The 20,130-nt window shown below is 43.2% G+C and overlaps 1 protein-coding gene across 1 annotated transcript in view; it reads left to right on the top strand.

The window, feature by feature from the left end:
• Positions 1-20,130, top strand: part of Grin2a (glutamate ionotropic receptor NMDA type subunit 2A) — a 415,299-nt gene that overhangs the window by 313,293 nt on the left and 81,876 nt on the right. Inside the window, exons 7-10 of the mRNA XM_034508024.2 lie at positions 5,830-5,998; positions 6,099-6,252; positions 11,996-12,121; positions 16,258-16,487. Of these exons, the coding sequence (XP_034363915.1) occupies positions 5,830-5,998; positions 6,099-6,252; positions 11,996-12,121; positions 16,258-16,487 (679 nt within the window). The remainder of the gene's footprint in view (positions 1-5,829; positions 5,999-6,098; positions 6,253-11,995; positions 12,122-16,257; positions 16,488-20,130) is intronic.

The raw sequence follows: 20,130 nt of genomic DNA, 5'->3' as shown, positions 1-20,130 counted from the left end.
GTGGTGGTCCTGATGGTGCTGCGGTAATGGTATTGGTGATGGTGACAGTGGCGATGATGCCACCAGTCAGGCATGGTTGTACACTGGAAAGGTAGAGACAAATGAATCTCCAGGATTCACTGAGCAACCAGCCCAACATACTTGTTGAGTTCCAGGTTAGCAAGAGATCTTATCTCAAAATGAGGTGTATAGCTTTTCTGAGAAACCACCCAGGTTTGCTTTCTGGACTCAACACGCACACACGCGCGCGCACACACACACACACACACACACACACACACTCACTCATCACATTCATGCCAATAAAAATGAAAAAATAATCCAGCCAAACAAAGAGAAACCTTGTAGAAAGCCATGCAGTGAGTAAACCGGAAAGGTAGAATTCACACCTAGAGCCCACAGATGGTGCCACCCCGCCCCAGCCCTGCAGGAGTTTTCTTCAATAGTGCTTCCCATTTTCTGTCTCCCTGGGCTCCTTTCCCCGGCTCCTTCTTCCTCTGTCTTGTTTCTAGTTCCCAGGTGGCTACTTTCCAAATTTAAATAAAAGCTTGCCTGAGCTTGGTTGATTCTAGCTTTGCACATGATGTTTGGGTGGGACCCAGGAGGGAGTGGGAAGCATTTGTGCTGTTTTCTCTTTTGCCACACTGAAGTGAAAGCTGACATAGTAAGTTTAGGTTCTCCTTCATGTACAAACCTATATTCATGGCCAAAGCAAAGATCTTGCAGACATGTGTTGAAAATGGTAGAAAGCAACTCAGCCAATGAAGGACCAGGAAAAATGAATGCTTGTTAGGCCATGGGGAGATCATTAAGAGATGTGATAGGGGAATGGCGTAGACTGTGTGAGGAAAGTAAGGTCTAGAAAGCTGCAGGCCTGGGAGAAGAACACCCTAAGTGCAAAGGCTATATGGCTGGAAGCAGTTTAGCGTGCTTGATAAACTGAAGGAAACCCACTGAAGGCTGAGAGGGGTGAGCTGGGAGGATTATAGAAGAGAGAGCTGGGAAAAGAGCTCAAGCACAGGGGTGGGATTCTGTGAGCTGAAGTTGATCAGATGAAGAAGGCAGTGTCTTCCACAAAGCAAAGAACTTGACCTCAGGAGGATGTCTCTGACCATGACAACACTGTCTGAAATAGCCAGTCTGGTGGGGCTTCTTGTGTTTCAAAATCTACAGGAGGAGTGAGGTGTTAAGTCAATAGCCTTACTGGGAAAGGTTGGTAGAGTGCTTGCCTAGCATGACCCTGGGTTCAAATCCCAGCACTACAGAAACTGGATACTGTGTACAAGGCTTTAAGTCTAGAAGAGGAAAGGGAGGACCATAAGTTCAAGGTTATGTTCAAATACATGATGAACTTGGGTCCAGCCTGGGATACATGAGGATATGCTATACAATGCTGTGATGTGATTTATTAATACAGCAGTCAGTAGCCTTGGAGGCAAAACAAAGTAGATGACCAAGTCCCAAGTTCCATTTCTCTGAAGGAACATGAGCCGAAATACATTGCTCTCTTTAAGAGAATTAACTTTTCTATTGAAGATTAAACAGCTTAAAACATTCCAGTTTGTGTTCAGAGTTCCTGCAGGGAGATGGTAGCTTTCTGCTTCACCCTTGCATGTGGAAATTCAAGGGGCTTGCTGTGCCTGTGTGTCTAGGCAAAACTGTGTTGGATTTAACTGAGATCAATAGAAATATAGCAGGATCCACTAATCCTGATATTAACACAGACGAGATCAATTTTCAAAGTGCAGGGATGCAAATCACAAGTCTTTAGAATCTGATGAATGGCTTTCCGTCTGCCCTGTTAAATGTCGTAGGTATGGAGAGAAAGTTGGAAAGATTATTTGCGTTGATCTGCCAGGAGAAATGGTCATCCTAACAAAAAATTCCTTAACCTGTCAAATCATTGGAGGGAAAAGAAGGAGTCCATTTAAAAATATTATAAGTGTGTGTGTGTGTGTGTGTGTGTGTGTGTGTGTGTGTGTGTGTATACACTCCTCCTTTCCTTGTTTCTGTCAGGTATTTCGTAATAACTAGAAAGTTAACTAATACATTGAGGAAGGTGTGGTGGTGGGTTTGGCTCTACCCATGGTCATTCGACACTGTTATGTCTTCATATACATCAGACCAAGCAGCAGTTCATTGACATGAAGTGAGGCTGGGATGTAAGCCTCAAGATCCTCCTCCTAACAACCCACTTTCTCCAGTGATGCTTCACCTTTCAAAAGTTCCCCCATCCGCCCAAAACAGCAGCCACCTGTTGGTGGCCAAATGTTTTAACATATGTGCCTGTGGGAGACGCTTCACACTCAAGCCATGCATGTTCCTAGTCGTCCTGTGAAGTGTTGGCCTCTCCATTCAGGAGTGAGGACACTTATCTAAGCTCCCTGGTCTGTACTGGCAAGCCCAGGCTTTACACACAGCTCAGATCTGACTTGGTTGTTTTGTGCCACAGACTACATAGGAGAATTGCATGGCCCCTGAACCACAGGTCTTATTGGCTCCCCTCCCTTATACTTATGTCTATGAAGCATCATTGCCATGAGTGGTGGTGGAGAGCTGAGAAAGCCATGGTTTCCCAGGCTTTTCTGAGAGTAAGCCACACCCACTTTACCTGCACAAAGACCAGGGAAGGAATCATGAGACATTTGCAGTCTTCATGTGCTCTGTATCCACAGCCAAAATAATGAATTTAATTAGTAATCTTGCATGTCTTTTTCATGCTGTGTCTGAGACCTAGTTGCTTACATAGAGGAAGCATTCACTGGGTGCCTGTGCGGTGAGCATTCACTGTGACCATCTCTGTCTAGAAATAAATCTTGTGGTCGAGGGATGTCATTAGTTCAAAAGCTGGCTGGGTCTTTTTGTGAGGTCAGAGAATACTTCTGATTCTGACTGTAAAATATGGGGCATATTTCATCTAGCATGTCCCAGGAATCTTGGCCAAGTGGAGGAAGAAGGTTCAGTGTGTGATGCAGTTGCCAGGAGAAACAAAGAGAGTCTGATCAGGGCACATGTGTCAATGCTACATATACAGAAAGGAAAATGGCAACTAGACTGCCATTAGCTGAGTGTATCTATTGTTTTTAATCTAGACCAGGTTTCTGTTGTTTTTAAATCTACCTTAAACCCTCTGCTCTATTTGGCAGGGGAGAAGCAGGCATTGCACTTCCTATAATTTTACAACATTGACCCCACCAATCATTATATGCAAATATATGCAGATATGTATATGATAAAGTATATGTATATGATATATGATATGTATATGATAAAGTATATGATAAAGTTGGGGAAGATCACTTGGGTTCTGGGCTAAGACAGAGAAGTCACCATGATGCTTCTGGCCAAGGGAAGCCAGATCATTGAGTAGAAGTCTGGGAAAGGGTCAGGTGTAAAATTTTTAAAACCGTGAGTCAAGTGAGGCCACCCGAGACCTTGAAATAAGAAAAAAAGATGCCTTTTGCAACCCACTTCATCACCGAAGTTATACTGCCGAACATGTCCACATTCCTGTATGGAGACACTGCTAGACATCTGTGAGGCCTGGTGTGTGCGTGTGCATGTGTGTGTGCGTGTGTGTGCCCAAATATGTGCAGAATACATACTCAGTGGAAAATGTGGGAAAGATAGAATATTCCACCAGTCAAGTATACCAACTTTCCTATTTCATCGAATTTTATAAATGGTTATTTTGTAGAGATTTGATTTTTGTGCTTATGTTTGTATTTCCTTGTATGATACTTTTTTATAAGGCACGTAAACATTTTTCTAGTTTGATCTGAAATTTCCATAAACATTATTCTGGGGCTTAGTTAATAATAAATAAAAAATAGAATAAAAAATAAAATTTTTTTATTTCTGTATAAAAAATAGAATTTTCCAATAGAGAAGGTATTTCATGACTGTAGGATTCACCTGCAGGACTGAGCCCATCGGATGCTGTGTTGCAAGGTAGAATTGAGCATAGCATCTAAAAGGGACCTCGATCTTCTGGGAAGACTCTCCAGAAGCAATTTCCTACTTGTTTTTGAGATCACAGTGCTTCCTTTGACTGTGAAGGATTTGTGTAAATGTCCTTAAATCTGGCCTAGGGAGGGAGTAAAGCCAGGTGGCTGTAAAGAGCAGATCCTTGGGAGATTACATGGTCACCTTCAACATGACAAAGCTATAGGGATCTTTTCTTGGCAATGGATGTGTATGAGTCTATGCATGTTCAAATGTATAGGACACATATGTGCATGCATATGTGTATATACACTTGTAGAGGCCTGAAGATGACATCAGGTATCTTACTTAATTGTTCTCTACTTTATTTATTGAGGCAAAGTCTCTTACCGAACCCAGAATTTACCAGTTCTTCCTAGTGTAGCAAGGTGGCCTCCTATCTCTGCTTCTCATGCCTGGATTACAGGGAGCTTCCATGCCTGCCTGGCTTTTATGTGGCTTCTGAGATCTGAACTCTAATCCTTGTATTTAGGCAGCAGGTGCTTTACACAATGATCCATCTCCCAGCCTTGCTGTGTCTTCCCAGGATATTTTTTCTGGCCTAAGGTGTTGTCCTTCAGAAGCATCTTTGTATTTCATGCCATGCATTTACACAAAAGAATGTTATTAATAATCCCTCCCTTGACTGGCAGCTCATTAATAGGTAAAATCCACAGCCCCAGAACAAGACAAAACTCCAGTGTCCTGACTCTAAGTCACTTTCTTATGTGCCCTCACATCTTCCTCTGGCTCTAAGACATCATAAGCATAAGCATACAGGAAAACCTCATCTCCTGAAGGATTTCAAATTTTCGGCTCCATTTTCTAATGTTATTATTATTGTTTTTTTTTAAGATTTAGTTTAGATCAGATGACCATACCATGATCTAAAGAGGTTTCATGTGTTTGAAACTCTTTTTTTAAAAATCATATTGGCAACTATCTTCTGGTAATGGGGATGTGAGCTGAACCAAATTTAGAGAGATGTCAGGGAGGTGGAAGCCCACAGTTAGTATACAGACTTACCAGAGCGCCTCTCAATAGGTGTCAATTAATACACATCTGCTGTTATTAGTAAGAATTGGGAGTCTGCAGATGTAGCTCAGCTGGTAGATGGCTTGCCTAGCATACAACAGCCTGTAATTTTGGTGCTCAAGAGGTAGCGTTTGGGTGTCGGAGGTTCAGCGTCATTCTCAGCTATATAGAGTCTGAGGCCAACCTGAGCAGCATAAAACCCTGTCTTACAAAATAAGGATTCAGGAGGTAGCTTAGAGTGGCTAAGATTTCACAACAGGAACACACAAAGACCCGAGTTTGAATGCTCAGCATCCATGCCACAAACTGGGCAGGCATGGCTATGCGTACCTGTAATGCCAGCATTGGGCAGGGGATGGAAAGAAACATACCCTGAGAGATTTTTGAACCAACCAGCTTAGCCAAAATGGGAAGTGCTTAGGTTCAGTGAAAGATCCTATCACATGACATTAAAGGGGAGAGTAATAGAAGGTATGCAGGATTCTTCTCTGACTGCTGCACATGTCTGTGTGCATGCGTGTGTGTGCGTGTGTGTGTGTGTATGTGCGAGAGAGAGAGAGAGAGAGAGAGAGAGAGAGAGAGAGAGAGAGAGAGAGAGACAGAGACAGAGAGAGACAGAGACAGAGACAGAGACAGAGACAGAGACAGAGAGACAGGAAAACTAAAGAACACTTCCAACTTTGGCTTTCACAACTAACTCTCTTCCCCTTTATGAGCTCCAATATCTCATCTAAAAATAAGATGTATATGTAGCCAAGAACACAACCTTCCAAGAGTAACTTTTTGTGATCCTGGGATTTTTCTTGGCAGCAACTCAACCAACGAAGGGATGAATGTGAAGAAGTGCTGCAAGGGATTCTGCATCGACATCCTCAAGAAGCTGTCCAGAACTGTGAAGTTCACCTATGACCTCTACCTGGTGACCAATGGGAAGCATGGGAAAAAGGTTAACAACGTGTGGAATGGAATGATAGGTGAAGTAAGTCATCTTTGCTCCAGGTTCTCATCCCAGCAGAGGGTTGTGGGGGCCGGTGGGATTGTGGGGAGAGGATTAAGGAGCTGTTCTTTCTTCCATCCAGGTGGTCTATCAACGAGCAGTCATGGCCGTGGGCTCCCTCACCATCAATGAGGAGCGTTCGGAAGTGGTAGACTTCTCAGTGCCCTTTGTGGAGACAGGAATCAGCGTCATGGTCTCCAGGAGTAATGGCACTGTCTCCCCTTCTGCTTTCCTTGGTATGTGAACTTCATAGTAATGATTTGTTCCCTGCTAAAACAAAACAAACAAAGCCAGTGGTATTCTGAGCTGAGGAGATACAGGCATTCACAAAGAGCTTGCTGTATAAGAGTGGGGACCTGAATTTGTTCCACAGGTCTCAGGTAGGAGAGCTGCCAGTGATGCACACTTATAATCAGAGCTCTGGGGAGAAGAAGACAGCTGGCCTAGTCCACTTGTGAGTTCTAGGCAAGCGAGAGTACTCATCTAAAACAAAAAAGCAGGTGACACACAAGCAATGGTGTCAGAGACTGTACTCTAACATCTCCTATACACACACAAAGGAGATTTGAAATGCTCACTTTTAGTTGCTTAAAAAATAGAACCAAACTAGACTTTGTTTGGCTTTATTTGACCACAGATGAACATTCCAAAGAATGTTACACTTGAACTCTATAACAAACAGCCTCCCTGTCCCCTCAGCTTCCCTGTCCCCTCAGCTTCCCTGTCCTCTCAGCTCAAGCTCTTTCACTTATCTTTAGCTTGGGCATTTCTGCTGATAAACACCATCACGTATTTAAATACCAATACCGATGGTGATTATGTAGCATAAAAATATATTGCTGAAACCATGAAAACATTTAAAATAAATAAAACTGTCTGTCCACAGTTAATTTTTAAAAAGCCTGTGAATCTCTGTTTACTATCCACATGCACACCTTCCTTTCAGCTATCATTTATGTACCAGAAGTAAGGGAACTACCCAATGATTTATCCCAGGACTATAACAAGCAGAAGCAGTCTAAGGAATATACGCTGATTTAGAATTAATGGACTCATATTTTAAAGCATGGCTACCTTTATAGCACATCATTTGTAGAACAGGAAATGCTTTTAGTTTTTCTCTTAGACAGTTCATAAATATGTTTCCATAAAAGATAAGTGGGGTGGAGTTACTTTTCCCATGTCCATGTCCCATGAGCACAGAACTGTATGCACATGTGCATCCTGGTGAGAGTTGTAGAAACTGTGGCACACAGCCAAGCACAATTATTTTCTGCTTTAAAGCAACTGTGTGTGGTTATTGTAAGTTATTTTCTACAAGTTATCTTGTTGAACATCATGAAGTTCAGATTACTAACTTTTTCCTAACATTCCCTTATAAGTGAGTTTGGCTGTATTTGGGAAGATGGAAAGAGGCCTTTGTCTCAGGAGGAAAGATGTGTGAGCGAAGGAAAATGGTTTTATTAAGGTCAAGTAAATTTATGCATTTCCAGAGACAGGAAAACATCATTAAAGAAAATCACAAGGGCTGGAGAGATTGCTCTGTGGTTAAGAGCACTTACTGCTCTGGCAGAAGAGCTGGATTCAGCTCCCAACACTCACATGGCACAGCCTACAATGGCATGACTGTAGTTACAGAGAATCTGATGCCCTATCCTGACCTCCATGGGTACTGCTTGCATTGGTATACATAGATACACCCAGGTACAAGCACACACATTGTTGAATATAATAAACAAGCAAACATTTGCAAAGGGAAACCAGCTCCTGAACACCTACTTCAAGCCATTGTTGTGCTCCTCCTTGTCCCTGTCAGCAACGTGCGTCACGGCCAAGCCACTCTTCCTTGCGTGCAGTGCTGACTAACAGGGTTTTTGGAGACTGCCTTATTCTCAGCAGCATACGTAATGACTATTTTCATTTCTGGTAATCCAGTTAAGCTGTTGAAATCCTTGCCATTCACTGCATTTGATTTCTGTACATGCTACATCAATTTTTACAACCTTTGTTGGTCTAATAACGAGCTCGGGAAAGACATATCTTGTTATGTTCTCCCCTTTGTCCTTTTGTTTGACACAGATTCTGAGATCCATATCTTGAGGGAGCCTCATTACACTAGAAAAAAAAAATGCAACTGGCTCCTGCTGCCCGTAGTGTGGACTCTTGGTCATTATGAGATGGGCATCTGTCTTTAGCTTCTTTTGCTTTCCTTTCCTACATTGTCTGGCAGACTGTTTAACAACACAGCTGCCCTGAGGGTTAAGAAAAGGTGGAGGAAGGACTGCATCCATGCAGTAAAGTAGAGAGAAACGAGCCTCTTTTCACAGAATTCCCGTGTCCCTGAGCCAGAAAGAACTTTTTTTCCCAGTGCAATCAGAGACGAAGAAAATCAAGCGATTTGTCTCACAAAAATGGGTCGCTGATATTGAATCCGGCCTCAACCCAGTTTCTGTGGATATTGTATCTTACCTGCATCAGTAGAATATTTCCATAAAAATCCAACTCTTTTGCCAAATTTCACACCCCTTCTTCATACTGTCTCTTTAAAAACAAAGTAAGTTGTATGGTGAGGAGCTGTTTCCAAAGCCATTTTCATACAGTAAGTTTAGTATTTTTCCTGGTCACCAGATTGCATCCCTGTCTGTTTGATTGTCTCTGCACCCTGTATTTACACTGATGGATTGGCTACGCACCTCTTCTTACAGACATCATGAGCAGCTTTTGAAAGTCATAATGATCCAAACTTCCATCATGGGCTCCGCTGTGCAGAGAGCCTAAACGTGCAAAATCTGATTGTGCGGGTCTTCCTTACTTCCTATTCTCTTTCTTCCACAAACTCCATTAACTCACCCGGGAAATGACCGGCCAGGTAATGCTGCTGAGCTTTTGTGTAAAAGCATAACCAGCGGATCTTCAAGGACAGAGATGACGTCTCTTGTAATATTTCCATCTAGTTAATTCTAAGAGCTTGCTGAGCCGGTTAGCTTCTTTGATCCGTACAAATGCTAACCTGGAACCTCCCACACTGACACTCCTTCCTGGATGAATGTTCAATCTGTTTTAAACCATTGGAGGATATAACTCACAGCTATGTAAGATATTTCTGGGTCACTCCTCAGATGCTATAGACTGGTTTGCTTATATTTAGTGTGTGTGTGTGTGTGTGTGTGTGTGTGGTCTGCAAGTAGCAGGACACAACTATTTCATCTATTAAAACAAGAACACTGGGCCAATAAGATGGCTAAATGGATAAAGGTACTCCCCATCAAGCCTAGCCACTGAGTCCAGTCCCAGAGACCCACAGAATAGAAAGAGAGAACCAATGGGTACAAGTTGCCTGGTAACATTCACAAGTGTTGCATGGCAAGCACACACACACACACACACAGACACACACACACGCGTGCACACACACACACACGCACACACCCTACACATATGTACCATACGCAAAGTAAATAGAAGCTCAATAAAATTTAAAATCAGACTCCTGACGCAGAGCCTTTGATCTCTGATGCATGATCACAAGTAAAGAGAATAACGATGTCACCTTCCAGCGAGAAAACATTTGAATCAGTGGCTGGGGTCAGTTTTCTGACTAGTATGTTAGTGAGTAGCATGTATTCTGCCAAACAAAATCTGCTGTGGGTTTAAAAACCTTGACATGTGAACAGAACGCAGTAGCGATTTGCCCCTAATTCTTATGACATTCTCAGGTCCTGTAGAGAACTGGGAGTTAATTAGCGAGTGTGCCTTTTATTAACTGGGGGTTTCTTTTTCAGTACATCACCCTTAGCATTTCTGGGTTTAATCATGGGATCTGTTATTCCAAGTCCACTGTTTGTTGTATTTATACAGCATTTAAAAAGCCGAAGGCTTTCCCCAGTGCCTTGCCATTAGTGCCCGGCTTGCAGAGCTAGCTTAAAATCTTTATTCTTGGTGAGTAAATACTTTTGTGATTTCCCAATTATGTATCTACTTACTCTCCATTTTGGATGTACCTCGTTACAGAGTAAGAGTGATTCCCGGAATATAATGTTATTTATGACTCCAACGCAAATCAGTGAAGATAAGTTTCAGGTTCAGGCTCGGTTCCTTGAGTTCATTTTTGTGTTAAACTAGGAAGCTGTACCATCATTACCTGTAGCCCTTTAACACGTTCAAAACACTGAAACTGCATTATAAAACACTTGTTCCAGGCCTGAATCATACTACTTCCTTGTTAGACCATAAGATCATCTCTCTCATCTGCCTGTGTCGGACCACAGACTTTACTCCTGAGCAATATTACCAACTTCATACAACTTCAGAAAAATAACCAAGTGTGCACCATCAAGTGGTTGTGTCACGCAAATTATGCTTTACTCTCAAAAGTGTTTTTTTTCCCCCTGAGGAAAAAATGACTTTCAGTTCATTTGTATCTGTGGGTGATATCCCCCCAACCATGCAATCAGCTGGAAATGTGTTCATTAAGAAATTTTTTTTTGCTAAATTTTCTAACTAATCTATGCCATGCATGATAACACAGCTTTAATCAGCTAATTCACATTCTCAATCAGGTTAAGTGGAAGCATTTGTTTATTTACAGGATCTCTGACCTTTCTAAATGTTGTCAGACTTAGAACCTTGTGCCCCCCACACTTCTCTGTAGGCAGATATCTGCCTGCTACCCAAGATACGTCCAGTGAACTGTTCACATGACTCGGAGGGAGCAGCCACCTACCCATCCCAGGCTTCATCACCTCTACTTAACTGATGTCTTATTGAATTATCCCATGAACCTAATATTTCCCAATGACTTTTCTTTTGGCTGTGTTTAAGCCCATTGCCCACATCAGTCAGATTCATAGGCCATGGAGAGCTCATTTATCTGCAGCAAAGGGTGTGGGGCTGTAGCACTCGTGAGCTACATGGCAGTACTCCTTGGAACGCTGAGAGGTCCTTCGGCCGGAGCCGGAGATTAGGCAGCAGCTCAGTAGTTGAAGACCGTCTCCACGGCCGCCTATTGGGGGGGGGGAAACAAGTTCGAGAGGACGTCCATAGTTTCAAAAGGTTTATTGTCATGTCAGAAAGTGGACAAAGCTGTACCCCATGTCCTCAGGGTGGGCCTGAGGTTAAATATCTTTTGCTAGGAGGAGGGTCTGGGAAGGGATGCTTAGTTAGCTATGCCCTCTGGCCTTTAGGTATCTTATTAATATGGCGATCTCTTGAGGTTCTGTGGCCTGTAGTCGTGCTCTCTATCTGTGCTACCTGTGTTACGTGACCTAAGGCCACAAACCTTTTTTTTTTGGGGGGGGGGAGGGCTGTGGATAAGTGAAAAGAACCAGGGCCTGGGAGCAAGGCCGAACACCTACTATCCCATTAGGGTATTATCAGGGGTTTGACCAGGTACCCAGCTGCCACTCACAGCCCACTGCCCCACAAAAGCGTGGTAAATTATGACCTTCTAATATTCTTGTCGATGCCATGATTTTATAATCCTTTATAACAGGTTATAATTTTCCTTCTACTTCAGAAATTCCCCCCATCCTCACTACTAGTATATAAAATAAAAATGAATGTAAAATTTAAAAAGCACATCATTAGTAGAGTCCATATACTAACTATTTGGGTCTGGCTTGTTTCTCCTCAGTTTTGGTTTTCTAGAACGTTCTATGATCATGTGGACCTGTTTATTTGCAGCCTACATTTTTCTTCTCATCTTATCAATCTTTTTTGCTTATATTATCCTTGACCTGGTTTGTATAATGCCACATTTTCTCCTCTATTTTTATCATCTATGTGCAATCTTATAAAGTGTCTCACAAAATTTTATAAAGAATGGTTTCACATATGAATCAAAGTGAGCAGCTTCTTTTGAATGAACAGATTTGATGACAGCACGTTTTTACACAAGCTTGCAGGAGGGTAGGTTGGATTTCTGCTGGAGGAGAGGAAGAACTGACTTCCTTTGTATCTGTCCCATCTTTTCCCCTGCAGAGCCCTTCAGTGCCTCTGTCTGGGTGATGATGTTCGTGATGCTGCTCATCGTCTCTGCCATTGCTGTCTTCGTTTTTGAATATTTCAGTCCTGTTGGCTACAACAGAAACTTAGCCAAAGGGAAAGGTAAGGATGCACCAGGAACCTAGGATAAAGTAAATGTTGTTTCAGGGCTAGAAGGGTGGCTCAGTGTGTCACGTGCTTGCCATGTTAGCATGAGGACCTGTGCTCACATCGCCAGCACCTGTGTAATAAACCAGATACCATGGTGAGCATCCGAAACCCAGCACTAAATGTAGAGGAGCAGGAACAGGCAGATTCTGGGGGTTTGCACGACAACCAGTCTAGCCAGTTGGTGAGCTCTAGGTTGAAAGCATTAAGGTGGAGGGTGATACAGGAAAGATGCTTGACTTTGAATTCAGGCTATCACATGTGTGTGCACTTGAGGTCTCACAGCTGGGCGTGTCCACATACACATAGATGCATAACTCATGCACACACACAGACATACACAGAGACAGAAAGAGACAGATACGGAGCCAGAGAGACACAAAGAGATATTCTCTTTTAGAGGACTTTACCACACATTGCTGTAAGTCTTATAGGAGTAGCATTAGCACATTCATATGATAAGAAGGATTTACTTACTTGAACTTAAAACAGGATTTAAGTATGGAACATTTTAATCTTGTTATAATTTGAAGTCAATAGTGGTTAGGTAAAAATCATTGATATTCACTTTGTTGAGAAAACAGTTGAAAGGTTTTGGCAATTTATTTTTAAAATGTAGATCAAAAGAAACATTAAAATTGCAGCAAGTCTCAATTTCAGTCTCCGCAAATAAAATGACCTGATAGATTCTACTTTAAGAACACTCTTCAAACTAGTGAGTCATATTTGCATTAGTTTGACAATAAATGCAACTATGAAGTGGTGTATTTCCCCAGAATTAAATTTTCCCCTTGATGTGTTGGATCATCGTGTACCGTACTTGGTAAAAGCAGAACTGGTAGACAGAAAAGGAAATGTAAAGACAAGCATTGGTTATAACACACTAAGAGAATGGCTAAACACATCACACCATTTTGAGTAGATTTTTCTTAATGCATGCTTCCTCCTTAAGTGAATGTTATCTGAAAGATGCTAGCATCAAATCCCTTTCCCCCAAAGTGACTTGTTATTTCAGAGAACAGGAGTCCTTGAGACCAGAAACAGAGCTCAGGGCCACAGCACGTGCCCAGCATGTACAAGACCCACAGGTTTGGTACTCCCACCTGCCCCACAAAAAGAAGAAGACTTGATGTCTTAAATATTCCTCCAGAATAGTTCATCCTTTAATTCAACACACAGCACATTTTACTTGAAACATTTAATCCTAGAAGCAGTCAAGAGGTCATAAGAGGTCATGCCAGTTTATTAGGGACATTCTTTCCTTCAAGTTCTTCTACCTCTTAGCTGTTGAAGAGAGAAAAACACCTTGCTTGTCATCTCCTAAACCAGGAAAGTGCCATATATATCGGTGTGTCTAAGTAAGGGCTGAACTGTGAAGGAGCTTTCAACCCAGTGGAGGCTGAGGTCATTCCTTGTGACCTCATTAAGCTAGGGTAAAACAGGACTTTCATCATCCGAGTATGCAGTTGTGCAGTCCACATTCATTACATGGGTATTGACTGAGTACACTCTCTGTGCGATGCCCCATGCAGGTGCAGGAGACAGCAAAGTGAATCAGATGGAGCAGTCCTGACTCTCGTGGACTTTAGGACTTAGCTAGAGAGACAAGATGTAAGCAAATTAATTAGTCATCGCAGATAGCAGAAAATCACAGGAGCCTCACAAGTCAGACTCATGTGATGGTGAAGGATGAGGTACTGATTTTAGATAGGATGCTAAGACAAGGAAGGGTGTTTAGCTGAGATCTAAAGAAAGGGTTAGGTTGTAAGAAAGACATAAAAGAACATTCAAGCAGCAGCCAATAGAAATGTCTGAAGTTAGAACTCATCCTGACTTAAGGAATAGAAAAGGAAACCAACTCTGGTTGTGTAACCCCCCCCCCCACACACACACACAGTGGAACCAACCCTGGTGGTGTAGCCCTGTCAGTGAAATCAACCTTGTCACTGAAACCAACCCTGGTGAGATAGCCCTGCCATCTCAGCCACTGACTGATGCAGGACACCTTCAAGGTCATCCTAGATTACAAAGCAAGTTCTAGACTAGTCTGAGCAAGTCAACAGACCTTTCAGAAGGGCCAAAGTTGCAGCTTAGTGTGTACAGGGCCACGGGCTCCACTCCCAGCAATAGAAACAAACAGACAAGGAAGATAAGAGTAGGAAAGAAGACTTAATTGGGAGAGGGTCTACCATTCACGAATTAGGAATTCCCAAAATGTCCCAAGGATCCCACTCTCTGACCCCTGTCTCTGATTCCTGAATGGCTGTCACTTCTGATAAGACTGCTGTACTTAAGTAGCTAATGAAGTTAGCTAGATTGACTCGAGCTCTTGACCTTTTGGGAGTAACTCTAGGAAATCATAAAACTAGGCAGAGAGAATTGGGGGAGCTTGAGAATTATAGGTTTAACTGCCTTCTGCATGCATTGCATGCTGGGCTCTGTCTGTATGTGGGAAAGTGTCTGACCTTCAGTGGAGTCTCCTCTTAGGTCCTTGCCCAGAACTCCAGAACCTCCATCCAACAGAACCTACATCTACTTTATTTATTGCTTGATTTGCTGGTTTTGCCAGCAGAGAACTGAGTGCATCGTTTTGTCATTTCTTCATTTACTTTAATGACAAAAATTAACCTTCTGCTTAAAGAAGGAGTTTTTCTTTCTCAGAGTGAAGACATAAATTGGTTTTTTTTTTGGGAGGGGGGAGCTTGGTACAATTCGAAGTCTTAAAAACTGTCACTTGGCTGCTTTACTGTCCTCACATGCCCCATCCCAATAAATCTCACACATTGTTCTGCCTCCTTAGTTAAGCCTGTCACAAGGAACACTTATGAATCTCAAAAGGGACACACTGCTGAGAGCACTGCAGAGTGATGTGATGTCAGTTCATTCTCTGTGACCTACAATGAAACATTTCCCATTTGTGGAGTGTTGGAAGAATTAGGCTCTATTGTTCTGTTCCTGAACACCTCTGTTGGGAAGGAGTGTGATTCCTGTTTTGGTATATTGTGAACACTCTTCATATGAATTTAAACAGGAGCAATTTCCAGGGACAACTGAATTAGAATCCCAGGCATGTTCCTGCCAGATTGAATGGTTCTTAGGGATAGCCAGTCGTGAAGCAATCCCCCACACTACCTGCTTCTGTAGGCTGCTTTTACATTTACTTTATACATATTTTTTAATCATTTGAGAGTCTCATAAATGCATATAATGTGTTTTGATCAAACCTACACCTAATTCTTTTCCCTTCAAGTTCTCTTTTACATTTTTTAAAGTATAGAAGAGAGTTTATTCAGGGCATGGGGAGGGGAGTTGAGAAAAAGGCAGAGAGAGAGAGAAAGAAAGAGAGAGAGAGAGAGACAGAGAGAGAGACAGAGACAGAGAGAGAGAAAGGAGGAAGAGGAGGAAGAAGAGGAGGAGGGAGAGGAGGAGGGAGAGGAGGAGGAGGGAGAGGAAGAGAAGGAGGAGGAAGAGGGAGAGGAGGAGGGGAAAAGAGAGAGCAGGAGGGGGAGGAGAAGGAGGAGGAAGAGGAGGAAGAGGGAGAGGAGGAGGAGAAGAGAGAGAGCAGGAGGGGGAGGAGAAGGAGGAGGAAGAGGAGGAAGAGGGAGAGGAGGAGGAAAAGGAAGAGGAAGAGGAAGAGGAAGAGGAAGAGGAAGAGGAAGAGGAAGAGGCCAGCTGGGTGAGAGAGAGGGTAAGGAGCAGGAGCAAGAGGAATTTTTACATTTTTTAAGGAGATTGGTTTCCCCGAATGGAAATCAAATCCAAATTTAAAAACATGTCCTAGCACTACTTTTCACGGAAACCCTCATTTTTGCATAACTATTTTCTTTTTAAGAAATGTGGTAAAAATCCAGTTAGATAGAAATGTGAGGAAAATGCTAATTATGTTAAAGCAAAAAAGAGGTTGACTGCAGTAAAGTTCCAGGAACAATGGAGGACGAGAACACTGGCATGCTTTTACCTTCCAGCCCTCTAGTGCTACCGGGAACTGCCATAGTTCACACACACACACACACACACACACACACACACACACACACACACAAAGTGTGCACTCTGAGAAAACGCTGTGTCTGTTCTTTCTGCCCTTGCAGCTCCCCACGGGCCATCTTTTACTATTGGAAAGGCTATATGGCTCCTCTGGGGCCTGGTCTTCAACAATTCTGTGCCTGTTCAGAATCCCAAAGGCACAACCAGCAAGATCATGGTGTCAGTGTGGGCCTTCTTTGCCGTCATCTTCCTGGCGAGTTACACAGCCAACCTGGCTGCCTTCATGATCCAGGAGGAGTTTGTGGACCAAGTGACTGGCCTCAGTGACAAGAAGGTAAGGAGAGCCCATTTCCTGGCTGACCGAGGTTTTCTGCTAATTGCTATCCTTAACAGGGGTGATTCAGGAACCTAACCGTCCACTCTATAACCCAGAAGCAGCAGATGTCCCCCCTAAATCACATATTTATCAAATATATCAGAGAAGGCATCTTAAACCTCATGGCCTGGTTGTGTAATGGAGTCTCTTTCCCAGCTTCCCCATGCAGTGGCTCCTCATATTTGTAAGATCTTAAGGATGCTCACACCGAGGCTCTGCAGCTCAAGATCACCCTGTGGCACTGGCCAAAACTCAGCGTCCTTGGGGATTTGATAATGAGGAGGGTGTGCTGCCTAGACAAGAAAAAATGCTGTAGCAGAGCTATAGGTACTTCCTGCCCTCTGGGAACTCCAGCGGGAGTGTATCTATGACACGCCTTGGATTCCTAGCACAGGACATTTTAAAAAGTCATCTATAAGCTCTAGACAGAGGCACAATTATTTCATTTGTTCTTCACGGTACAATCGAGTCAGCCCGGTCAGCGACACTTCCAACTCTCTGGAATGGGCGCAGAGGTTTCTATCACCCTATGTCTCTTCTTAGACTCTCTTTACCACACACCCCTGCCTCAGAAGCTGGGCACCATAGCACCTGCTCTCCCCATTCTGCACTGAGTCCCAGAGAGAGCTGTGAGGCTTGAGTGACTATTCAGAGATCCTCACAGAGGAAAGTAAAGTGGGCTCATTCTCCTATTGAAATTTTAGCTCAGGAAACAAATCTCGACTTGCTAAACTCAGCAGTGCTGAGCCTGCAGCACTGCAGAGATTTTCTGTCTCGTGTGTGGGGATAATTTGTCTCTTTATAAAACCTCCCTGTTGCATCTTGTTGACATAAGTCTGCATCTACCCATTCGGCATTCATCTACAAACTGCTGAGTAGAAAATCAGCCCATGAAAAGCCCCTACAGCTCATCCACAGCATACACTCTTAGAGAAAGAGGTACATGGTGTCCTAGAAACAGAGAGACAGCGAGAGGTCAAAGATGGTGCCACCTTCACAAAGGGGACTCAGGAGCGCCTGGCCTCTCGTCCCCAGGCTGGTGCCTCTGGGCCTCCTGGGTCCTGTGTGTTGGCCATTTTACCCCATCTTGTGGCTGCTCTCCCTTGAACTTCAGGTTGGAGAGAAAATATCAAGCCTGCTGAGAGATCTTTCCAGGCTACTGGGGTGAACATCACAGACTGAGCCAGAGCTCTGGAGAAACTCGAGTTTTTAGTAGAAAACAATAAACAGTGCACAAGGAAACATCAGAGAAAAGGGAAGTGTTGGGCAGAGAAGGGTCTTAAGGCCTTAAGTAGATAAGACTAAAGTTACCTCAGGAAGGAGGGGCTCAGAATTGGCCTGTTTCTCGCTGTCTCTGTCTCTCTGTCTTTATGTCTTTCTCTGTCTCCTCTCTCCCCCTCTCTCTCCCTCCACTTCCTCTCTCTCCCCAGTACTCGGATTGACCAGGATCATTTGCATACTACCATTGAGCTGTATCTACAGTCTTCCTTTTAGTTTCTGTTTTGAGACTGGGTCTCACTACATTGCCTAGGCTGGCTGTGAACTCCTTCTGCAGACCAGAGAAGCTTTGAACTTGTAATCCTTCTGCTTCAATCTCTTGAGTAGCTGGAATGAAAGGCTTGTACTTCCATACTCCGGAAGAGAAGAAAAGGTTTTGTTTTTTGTGGGTTTTGTTGTTGTTGTTGTTGTTGTTGTTGTTTTGTTTTTATAGCATTATAGCACCTAGGAGGTGTTTGGTATCAAAGTGTTGGCCGGATGCAAAAATTCATAGTGCTATGTTTGACATGTGTACTCTTCACTTGAGTCCACTGGAATCTCTCTAGAACTGTGTCCTCCACACCTTTGCTGTCTGTCGCTTTATATGTTTTGCTCATGGCAAGGGTTTCATAACTGCAGAGGTAGAGTTGAGGTCACAGGTCACTTCTAAACAACATGAGCAGTACAAAAACCCAGGTCCCATTTCCTCTTCAGATGGACAGATGGAGGTATGCACACTCTTCAGAGCTAGCCACAGAATCAAACAGAGACCATTGGACGGACCTTTGGCCAGCTTCCTGCCCCTCTTTCTATTCCTTTTCCCTGATTGGTTTGCATTGGAGTCTATCATCATTAAGTCACTTACATCTGAAGTTTTGGCTCATGGTTTGAATGGGCGAACCCCATCTGAAGTAAGTGGCTTCCATAGGCCACTGAAGTATTGCATCTAGAGTCAGAAAAGTTAGATCTCTCTCACCTTTCTGCCAGGGCTAGCCACACACCACATAACCTCACAGTTTGCTGGTTAACCTCACAGTTTGCTGGTTCTTCTCTGTGAATCCAGGATTCACCCTTTTGGAGAAAGTCAAGATGCTGGAGCTATGCCTGTACCATTGTACTAATTAGCTTTCTGTTGCCATGGCAAAAAAATGATCAAAAACAACATAGAGAAGAGGTTCATCCATCACCAAGGAAAGGCAGGAACTTGGAGGCCAGAACTGAAACAGAGACATGAAAGACGGCTTCTTAATGGCTTGCTTCTAGGCTCAAGCTTACTTCCCTTCCTTAGTTACAAGATCACTTGCTCAGGGTGAACAGGACCCTGCTAAATTGATTAACAAGTAGGAAAATGTCCCTCAGATTCCCACACACCAACCTAATGGAAAAGATTCCTCTTCCTAGGTTTTTTATGCCAAGTTGATGAAAGCTATGACAACTTTATGCCCTATGAGGTCTTCTGTAGGCACAAAGTACCATTCAACGACTTTATTATATGATAGGGTTAAAGATGTGATTCCTAGATGAAGGGACTCTGGGAGGCAGTGGGGAACTCTGCTCTGGCTGGGAGGCTCTTCCACAAAATCGGTTGAAAAGCAATTTTGCTTTCTGTCATGCTCCTTTGGGTACATGTGGAGGTCAGAGGTCAATGCCAATTGTCTTTCTCAGTCTCCCTGCACTTAATGATTTTGAAACAGGACCTCTTACTAAACCAGGAGGGAATAGATTGACTGACCAGCAAGCCCCTGGGACCCCCTTGTTTCTACTCCCTCTTCTGTCTCCCACTCCTATATGTTGTCATCTCCAACTCTTTCATGGGTCCTCAAGTTTCTGCAGCAGACATCTTAGCTACCAAGCCATCTTCCCAGACCTTTTGTTCCCATTTTCAAAGACAAAGAGAAAGAACTCCATCGCATTATAGTTTGGAGTCTACATAATATGGCCACTTGTAAAAAAACTAATTTTAAGCACCAATCACATGCCTGACCTTTTCTGGTTCAGAGGTACCTGGTAGCAGATGCTGTAACCCCATGGGACCCAGCTCAGCTCCCATGCTCAGAGCATCAAATGCAAACTGATAGCTCTTTTAATTAAATGTTTGGTACAGTTCGATAAACAGAAAATTTCTGAGTAAATAATCTAAATGCTCCTAGAAGATTAAGGACAGCTACATTAGGAAAGTTTGCAAAATGTTAATCTGCACTGAATCAATTGGTTTTAATATGGTACATAGGGGTTGTTTTGCTTTGTTATTTTAATCATGAGTACCTGAGTGACCCTCAGGTTTGAGAGGTTTTTTTCGACCAGTGCTTACTGTGAAAGACAATGTTTGGGGCCCATAGTGTGC

Source organism: Arvicanthis niloticus, chromosome 6 (assembly GCF_011762505.2).
Source record: "Arvicanthis niloticus isolate mArvNil1 chromosome 6, mArvNil1.pat.X, whole genome shotgun sequence".
Classification (NCBI taxonomy): domain Eukaryota; kingdom Metazoa; phylum Chordata; class Mammalia; order Rodentia; family Muridae; genus Arvicanthis; species Arvicanthis niloticus.
Note: the sequence above shows the minus strand (reverse complement) of the source record. Positions and strands in the feature narration are given on the sequence as shown.